Genomic DNA, 10,294 nt, shown 5'->3' on the forward strand with positions numbered 1-10,294 from the left:
GTGCAAAGATATAATATCAATGAGATATAAACTTAGTCACACAAGAGATTGATATCACTTTATACCAAAAACCTTATGACAATAGATTAATGGATCTTTAATCTTATACAGTGTTCTACTTTTTCATTTCTATCTAATGTGGAACTCATACTTGATATATAAGAAATACAATCTAATTTTCTACTCTTGAGAGAGCCTTCATAACTGTTTACATAATTGAAACTTGGGAGATCTCAATCCTACCATGTTGTGAATGGCTTGGCAACATAGATGTTTAGCACTTGATATAATTTCTATATATGTAAAAGGGAAGTAGTGGAGAAAGTGAGAAATTGCATAGTAGGTGTGTGTGGCTTGAATAGGCTTAAATAGAATCTTAGATGTCAAAGTTGTCTCTTTCACATTATCCCCGCCCAAGGTCATTTGAAAAGAACTAGCTACATTATTCATACGAATACAACTACCAAACTTGTCCGTATTTTCCTATTTATATTATCTACCACCTCTCTCACTTTATCTAAACGGTCTTCAATATTAAGTCTATAAGGACAATCATATTAAGGACAGTAACTTTTTAATACCAATAGCAATCTTGTCTAAAGTAACATTAGTTTCTACTAGAATCAGTGGTTTTAAGTATATCATGAATTCAGACAAGACATAAGACATGAAACAAGTAAGGAGTAAAAGTTCCTTTGAATATATTATCTATAGATAGTCTTGTTCGAGAGATGATATGTTTTTACTACACATAATAATACATTTGGAAATATATACGTTAATTTGAGCAATGTGACCCTTTGTAAGCATGATTCATGAACATTGAAACTACACAAAAAGACATACTAATGTATAAACACCAATTAAAAATAGAATACATCACTTAATTAGGGTTCGATTGAGAAAGGAAAAAATGGGCACACCTACTAATGAGTGAGGTCTATGAATCATGTCTCTCTGAAGTTTCAACACACCACAATAATAGCCTAGAAGAGGATTGATTTCGCTATGAAGAGAATAACCAGCATAGTGACTAAAGGAGACTGGAGGCTCTGTTTTGTCGAAACGAGGGTTGCCTTACTAAGAAGACAGAAAACCGAGTTCCTAAATTTTTAAAGCCATCAAATTTACTCAAACAATTATCAACGTTTTCAATCCATCGATAATTATGCTGCTATAATCTATCACTAGGTATTGGTAATTTCATTATTTTATAGTAGTAAGAAATTGAAATTTTTATCCTTATATAGTTGAACTTTTACTTTGAAAATTTGTGTCCCGCATATTTTTATTTTTCTTTACCTTGTCATCAATTTTATTAACAATACTCATGTTTTTATAAATTTAAGAAAAAATATTTTACTGCATATTTTGTTAGAATACATTTAGAAAACATAGTCAATGTTCAATTCTTGAATATATGTCACCAACCATTATTTCTCAGAAGGTTCTAGGTAGTGTTAACGTCAAAATAAATCATGCTAATAAATTAATAATTCAGGTAAAGAAGTTGGCTCTATATGTATTTGAATATGCAGCAGGGAAGCTGCAAATTGGAGATAGACAAAAATGGATGCATCTTCTTTGCACATAGCAATGTTTCCATGGCTTGCCATGGGTCATTTAACACCTTATCTCCATCTCTCCAACAAATTAGCAAAGAGGGGACACAAAATCTCCTTCTTCATCCCCAGAAAAACACAATCCAAGTTAGAGCAATTCAACCTCTTCCCAGATCTCATCACCTTTTACCCTATAGACGTTCCTCATGTTGAAGGTCTTCCTCTTGGTGCAGAAACCACTTCCGATGTATCTTTTTCTTTAGCTCCACTCATTATGACAGCTATGGATCGCACTCAGAGGGATATAGAGCTTCTCCTCAAACAGCTAAAACCGCAAATTGTTTTCTTTGACTTCACACATTGGCTACCAAACTTGACTCGTCGCATGGGGATAAAATCTTTTCAATACTTGATTATTGGCCCAGCAACAGTATCTTACGTTAGATCCCCAACAAGGATGCGCCAAAACATGACTGAAAGAGATCTTATGCAACCCCCTCCTGGGTATCCTGTGTCATCTATCAAGCTTCGTTCCCATGAAGCCAATTTCCTTGCTTCTAAAAGGAATTGGGAGTTTGGTAGCGGTGTTCTCTTCTATGACCGCCTCAACAATGGTTTAATGCTATCAGATGCAATTGGGTTCAAAGGTTGTAGAGAAATTGAGGGTCCTTATGTTGACTACCTTGCAGAGCAGTTTGGAAAGTCTGTTATCCTTTCAGGACCTATCATTCCTGAGTCACCCACCACTGTTTTAGAGGAAAAATGGAGTGCGTGGCTTGGAAGGTTCAAGGATGGTTCTGTGGTTTTCTGTGCACTTGGGAGTGAATGGAAATTACCACACGATCAGTTCCAAGAATTGGTATTGGGTCTTGAACTTACGGGACTTCCATTTTTGGCTGTTGTAAAAGTTCCAACTGGGTTTGATACAATTGAAGCTGCGCTGCCAGAAGGGTTTAAGGAAAGGGTTGAAGGGAGAGGAATTGTTCACAGTGGATGGATACAACAACAGTTGATTTTGGGACACCCATCAGTGGGTTGCTTCATAACACACTGTGGTACTGGTTCGTTAACTGAGGCATTAGTAAATAAGTGTCAAATGGTGTTACTGCCACAACTTGATGGTGACCATATCATTAACGCTAGGATGATGGCTAGCAAGAAGGTTGGAGTTGAAGTGGAGAAAGGTGAAGAAGATGGTTTGTTCACCAAGGAGAGTGTGAGCAGAGCAGTCAACATTGTGATGGATGAGGAGAATGATGTTGGCAAACAGGTTAGAGCAAATCATGCAAAATTGAGGAATTTCCTCCTAAGCCGGAATTTAGAGTGGACTTGTCTTGATGACTTTTGTCATAAGCTTCAAGATTTACTCAAATAATATTTACTTAATTAAGTTTTTATTTAAAATTGTTACATTTTTTAATTAAAAAAATTATTCTTTTATTTATGTAATGTAGTTGTTAAATTGTGTTGTTATTTTCTTTATTTATGTTCACATATTAAGGATGATTATGGATTAGACTTTTGGAAATCTTATAACGTAATTCAGACTTAATAGAATAGATTCAATTCTAAAGCTAGCTTAATTTTAACTAAATCCAATATATTTGGATTTATTACTTTAATATAATTTAAATTAGATTAAATCTGAATTAAATAAACCTTGTTAATTTATTAAATTCAGTGAGATCAACTTAATAGGCTGACTATTACATTTATTAAACTAACTCAACTTGTTTTGGACTCTAAGTGACTTGACTCGAATTAAATTCAATCTCATTTGACTTGATCTTTACCTTGAGTCAACTTAACTTGATCTAGACTTCGATCCACTCAACTCGATTTAAACTTAAACTAATTCGACTCAACTTGAACTAAATCCAAACTCACTTGTATTTATCTTAGTATAACTAATCAATAATTGAGACAAGAAAGAAATTTTAATCAATTCAAAGTCACTTAGTTCTCCTTTGCGTTTGCAAATATAAGAAGTTGAGATTCTCATTAAAGATTTGTAGCAACTTGAACTGTGTGCAAAGTAGTGAAGATTGTGATGGAAGAGGAGAATGAGGTTGGTAGAGAAGTTAGAGCAAATCATGATAAATAGAGGAATTTCTTGATAAGCCATACATGAAAAATCTTTATCTCTATACGTATTCAAATCATTTAAGGCTGAAGTTGAGAATTGTTTGTGTGGCTATTGTAAGAATATACAAATAAGTATACTAGGTTGATGTAGTAAACAAGTGTCGTATCTATAGGGATTTGGCGGAAATAACAATATTATGATCAGTTTAACCTGATATGTGATTGTGTTTATGTTAAATGTGAGAGTGGTGTCACATTAATTAGAAATCAGTTTAAGTTATCAAAGAAATTATTATATTATTAAAACCGTGTTGGAGCCTGATTTCACATATTCATCCTCTCTTGCATTAGGTATTCCTTCAAGTCTATAACTTAATGTGGTCAAGTCCTTGAAGTGCTCTATGTGGTATTCCTAGCCCATCCTTGTACCCGGAGACTAGTATCTTGCCTACTGTCCAGTATGAAACCTATCAGTGACCGCATAAGACTCACCTGCATTATGAATAAGACTATATTTCAGTTGCACATCTCTAGCCTATTTCATCCAAAAACACACAGGAAAATTGATTGGACAACAACTCAATACTAGATGCCTTTATGCCTCAAGCCAGTTAAACAAGATAAGTGATCGTTTCATCCCAAAATTAAGCATAAACCAATTAACCACTTTAAATCAAATGAAAGTTGCATAAATGAAATTGTCACCAAATACAAGAGTTTAATCTGTTACATCATGCTTCAACACATGGAGATTTAGCTCCTCGTGAAGATAGAAAGAATTACAAGCAAGTAGAAAATCATCTTCTAATCCTCTAAGGATGTATCTTTTAAGTACAAGGATTATGTGAGAGACTCACTAGAGTCTCTCTCTAAAATCACCCTAAGAGAGTTAAGACCAAAGTCTAGATCTCTCCACCTCTCATTTCTTCTCTTCCAAGGTACTTGTATTTATAGACATTCGCAGCACAACTCAAGCGGGCTCACAACTCCAGCGTCGATGTTTCCTCCCTTGGTGGGTTTTTTTGTGTGGCTTAGGCTATGAAGATCTAAGCTCGAGCTATTTGAGGTTGCTTAATAGTGAAGCATTCTCCCATGTCTCAAGCTTTAGTTGATGGCTTAAGGAAACCTTCCTTAATGAGTTTTCTTTTGTGGCTCAAGCCCTCAGGTGATGCTCCAGGTATGACAAGTCAGATTCTTCCAAAATGAATGCAAATCTTCTTTATTTTCATCAAAATACAAATTTAAATCCTTAAATTTATGTGTTTCTATAAAACAAGTAAAATTTGGGTAGTTATCATAGTTTTTATACATAATCAAAACAAGATAAATGTTAATTGTAAGACCCTAGAAAAATGTGGTAATTAGGGAATAATGTGGTTATGAGACTTGGACATTATTATTGGTAATTTTTGTTGGATTATTTGATATTTTTCTACAATTATAATTATTATGTTATTATTGATTAAGTAGAACACATGGTTGGTATGTTGTTTATCATGATGATTTCTGTGGTGTGTTGTTACCAATATGATGTGTTGGATTAATGGTAGAAGGGTTATTTGAGATTTAATAGGTGTGAGCCAAATTTTAGAAAGAGAGTTAAAGTAAAATTTTGGGTTCAATTTGTATTTTGGGGCCCAAGGATAAAAGAGTCTTATACCCTCATTAAGTGGTGTGGACATTAAGTTAGGGGAGTGTAGAAAGAAAAGGAATAAAAATAAAATTTGAAACAAATTAGAAAGATTATGTGAATCTTTGAGCTATTGGGTGGTTGTTGATAGTTTAAATATTAGATAAAATAAAATAAGAAAGGAAATCTTGGTGGTTTTATAGATTAAGTGAAAGATATTATTTTTAATTAAAAAGATAGAGATAAAATAGAAAAAGATAAAATGGAGAAGAGTAAAAGGGGTTGCATATTGCTACCCTAGAATCCAAAAACGAAAATTAGAGAGTTAAAGGAGATAAGAGACGTTTCTAGTAGAGAAGAGGAAGAGCTACAGGAAACCTAGTGCATGGGAAGACTTGTTGTATTTTTGAAGTTAGATAAAGCCCTAGGATTGGCCAAGGTATGGGAAACTTACCTTTGTTTGTTAATTGTTGTATGATATATGTGTTCTTGGTTATTTGATTAATAATCCTTGTTGATATATGTTTATATGATTATGATTATGGTTGTATGTTGCTCTCGTTGGGTAAGGGTTTATGTATGCATGGGTATAGGGTTTATGTAATATTTGTGTTGGGTTTTCCCTATGAATGTATGTATGGTTGTTGGGTTATCTCAACAAGGGGCTTGATGTTAAGGGAGAATAAAGTTATGATTCATGGGGGTTTCCATGAAAATATATGTTGTAAGTATTGGGTTAAAGGAAAGAAAAGAAGTCATTCCCGCATATCACAAAACCTGCACTGGTGTTTTCGTCGTTGCGAAGTCGTTCACCGTTGGATAGAGCTGATTTTTGGTAAGTGGATTCCAGACATATGCTTCTTCATTTTGACCGTTCGGATCGTCAGTTGGAGGTCAACGTTGGGAGAAACAGCCTAAACTAAAAGAAGAAAGTATTTCCGCATATCACAAAACCTGCACTGGTGTTTTCATTATTGCAAAGTTGTTCACCGTTGGATCGGGCTGAATTTTGGGCAGTAGGTTCTAGACATATCTAACCATTCGGATCGTCAATCTGAGTTTTAGTTTGGGAGAAAACAGTCTCGCATCAGCAGCTCTATGTTGGAGAAGTTGTAGAACGTGATGAGAATCAGAGAATGAGTTTAGGGGTTCTGTTTAAGGTCAGTTTTGACTTGTGATTGTGATTGTGAATGGAAGCATGAATGAGTGTTTGGATGTATTGGAGTATGTGATTGATGAGCATGAGAGTGGAGGATAAAGTCTACTTGTACCTAGTAAATCCTGGTTTTATCTACGGATAGGTGCTCTCTTTGGCATTGGTTGTTGAAAAGAGTGGTGACTCCCTTTGGCATTGGTTATTGAAAAGGGAGGAATATTCCCTTTGGCATTGATTGTTGAAAAGGGTAAGACTCTCTTTGGCATTGGTTGTTGAATAGAGGGTGGCATTCTCTTTGTCAAATAATTGTAGAAAAGAGAATGGTATTCGAGGGTTGGATCTTCTTTGGCGAGGGGGATAGATGTTATGCCTTGTGTGATAGGAGAACAGGTCCGAAGCTAGAAGAAGGATGACTCGAGTGTATCTGTATGGGGAAGCTATAGATGGAATTGTAGGAGCGGCTACAATCGATGAGGTAAGGTACAAGAGTGTGACCGAGTCTTGTTATGTTAATGTTCATGGTTTGGTTATGCTCACTGTGTGATTTATGATTGGGATAATCATGTTGGTGGTGTACCTATGATGATGATCAAGGATCGAGGATTGAGGATCGGGGATCAAGTAATTCGTTTGATTGAATTGTTATGTTAGAGGACTATGACTCTTATTGTTATTATGCTTATGTATGGGTTGTTTGATTATTATTGATTTAATCAATATATTTATATCATGTTATTATGATTGTTTTACCGGTAGCTTACCCGTACATGTTTGTGGGTGTGCATGTGAATGCGATGATCGTATAATGTGTGATGTTATACGTGAGCAGATGATGTTGTAGATGGTGCTGAAGCATGATAGATTCGAGAGATGATAGGGGACAAACTTGGGATTTTATTTATAGTTATTGCTTTTGAACTTTGAAACAATGTAATTGAAGTTATTTTAATTCCTTCGTTATTTTCATTGGACAAGTGTTTTGGAACTATTATGTTTTATGCACGTTTAAATATTGAGGTTTTGAAAATACGTTTCCGCATTATGTTAAAGTTTGAAATTTTTACCAATTTTTGAATAACCTGTGACACCCTGTAAATTGAGGTGTTACATTAATTAAGCATTGAAATTCACTAATATCAAGCACTTATCAAGAAGAAACACAACAAAAGGATTAAGAGTATCATGTCTGATTATGGTGTTGAATATTATGACATATATGACGGATCGAGTGAACAACGTCTACGGGCTTTTGCTAAGTACCTATAAGAATGTGGAATCGTCCCACAATACATCATGCTAGGATCACCTAGTATGAATGATGTGGCTGAAAGACGAAATCAAACTCTTCAAGATATGATAAGGAGTATGACTTGTTACATTTTAAATATATTTCCAACCAAGGAAGTTGCCATAAGACCTCATGATCTTTGGGTTGGGCGAAAACCTAGTCTAAAACACTTATGTGTGTGGTGATGTCCAGCTAAAGCAAGGCCTTATAAGCAAATGAAAATAAATTGGACTCCCAAATAGTTAACAACTAATTTATTGGTTATTTTGAAAGATCTAGAGATATAAGTTCTATGATCCAAAACTAAAGACAATTTTTGATACGAGAACTGCAACATTCTTTGAGGATATTGAGTTTTAGGGGAAGAATCAGTGACAATTCCATATCTGATTCATATAGTTTCTTTGATGAAGCAATTTTAGCACCTCTTATTTCGAAACCTATACAAGAACAAACTCAAGATTCTCAAGAACTAGTGCTACATGAGCCAATATTTTTGCAGATATACATGTGAGAAAGGAGAAGTACTATTTCATATGATTGTGTGGTATTTCGCCAAGAAAATGAGGAAAATAATGGTATGATGGAAGATGAGGCAATCACCGCTAGTCAAGTCATGCAAAATCCTAATTTAGAAAAATGGATTGAAAAGCAATGAATGAGTATAAGTCCAAGCAAGACAATAAGGTTTGGGAACTTGTCCCATTACTAGAAGGTGTTAAACCCATTTATTGTAAGTGAATATTTAAGACCAAGAGGAATTTTAAAGGTAATGTAGAAAAGTATAAGACTTGTCTTGTGGCGAAGATTTATACTAAAAAATAAAGGATTGACTTCAAAGAGACATTCTCTCCAGTTTCATCAAAAGACTCTTTTAAGACAATCATGACTCTTGTTGCATATTATAATTTGGAGCTTCATTAAGTGGATGTTAAGATGACGTTTCTCAAAGACAACATTGACGAGACAATTGATATGGTATAACCAGAAAATTCTGTAAGGAGACCCAAAGAACATGGTTTGCAGACTGACCAAATCCATTTATGGGCTAAAACATACATCTTGTCAATGGTACCACAAATTTCATCAAGTGATTCCTCTCATTTGGTTTCAAGATGAATGTTGTTAATGATTGTGTGTATCACAAATTCAATGGGAGAAAATATATTTTCCTCGTCTTGTGTTGATGACATATTGTTTGCCACCAGAAATATAGACATGTTGCACAAAACCAAGAGATTTCTATATAGAAACTTTGAAACGAAAGATCTTAGTGACATTTCCTTTGTATTAGGAATTCAGATACAATGAGATCGATCTCAAGTTGTTCAATGGTTATCATAGAGGAATTATGTCGAAAATGTGCTTAAAAGGTTTAATATGGAGGACTATAAATTTGGGGATACTCCAATTAGTAAGGGAGAGAAGTTCAATCTCAAAAGGAAATTTGAAAATTCAGGAAATGCAGAAGATTCCATATGCATTAGATGTTGGAAGTTTGATGTATGCCCAAGTATGTATGTGTTCGCATATGACATACATAGTTGGGGTATTACACATATATTTAAGAGATCCAAGAATGGATTATTGGAAAGTAGCGAAAAAAGTTATGAGATATTTATAGAGAACAAAATATTATATGCTCACATACAGGAGGTCAAACTAGTTAGAGATCAATGGGTATTTTGACTCTGATTTTGCGGGATGTCAAGATAGTTTGAGATACACTTCAGGTTAAGTTTTCATACTAGCTAATGGTGTGGTTTCCTAGCACAATTTCAACCAAACGTTTATGGCTTCGTCTACTGATACAGCTGTCGCGGCCGATCAAATTTGATGTGCAATTAAAATGCAATACAGTTCTAGGAAGTGACTCCTAGGTCGTCTCACAAGGACCAAATGTGGTTCAGTCTCAGGTCAACACGTAAGGGGGGGGAGGGTTTGTGAAAGTTTGGGTTGCGAATGAAATTAAAACACGACTGAATTAAAACGCGTTGAAATAAAATTGGAGACAGTAAAATGAAATTAAAATAATAAAAACGAAATTGGTACAGTGAAAACGAAATTACAGCAACATGAAACAATAAAAACAAATCTGGAACAGAAAACAGAAAATACAAAAAAACAGAAATACAGAAAACGAAAATACAGTAAACAGTAAAAACAGAAAACAACAAAATTCAAATATGGAAACAGAATTAAAATGACAGCAGCAAAATACAATAAACAAAAATACAGAAAATCATTTCAACATATGATGTAAAATATTTTAAAGCAAAAGAAATAAAAGACAGTAAAACTTCTCTACTATTAACTGTGACCAATTCACCTACTAAAAGAAATTAAAAATTGCTAATGCTTTAAAGAAGGAAACCACTCTTGGCCGTGACATCATTATTGGCAAAGCAAAGTCAAAACAATTTGTATTCTTCTTCATTCCATCAACTTCCAACTTCTACAATATTTTAATCACACATGGTCCACTTTTTGCAAAAGCTTGAAAACTATTCAAGAAAATGGCTATCTACGTGACTAATTCTTCCACCTTGTGATTTCCATTCCAAAAGAAACAA

The 10,294-nt window shown here is 34.3% G+C and overlaps 1 protein-coding gene across 1 annotated transcript; it reads left to right on the top strand.

Annotated features, from left to right (window-relative positions):
- Positions 1 to 1,544: 1,544 nt before the first annotated feature.
- Positions 1,545 to 2,944, top strand: LOC108333567 (cyanidin 3-O-galactoside 2''-O-xylosyltransferase FGGT1). The gene has a single exon (XM_017569032.2). It carries the CDS (start codon positions 1,570 to 1,572, stop codon positions 2,935 to 2,937), a length of 1,368 nt encoding a protein of 455 aa, XP_017424521.1. The 5' UTR covers positions 1,545 to 1,569; the 3' UTR covers positions 2,938 to 2,944.
- Positions 2,945 to 10,294: the final 7,350 nt, after the last annotated feature.

Source organism: Vigna angularis, chromosome 11, assembly GCF_016808095.1.
Source record: "Vigna angularis cultivar LongXiaoDou No.4 chromosome 11, ASM1680809v1, whole genome shotgun sequence".
NCBI classification, from domain to species: Eukaryota; Viridiplantae; Streptophyta; class Magnoliopsida; order Fabales; family Fabaceae; genus Vigna; species Vigna angularis.

What these genes read in the sequence shown, in the direction of transcription:
- LOC108333567 (XM_017569032.2), top strand. Translation starts at nt 1,570, where the DNA reads ATGGATGCATCTTCTTTGCACATAGCAATGTTTCCATGGCTTGCCATG.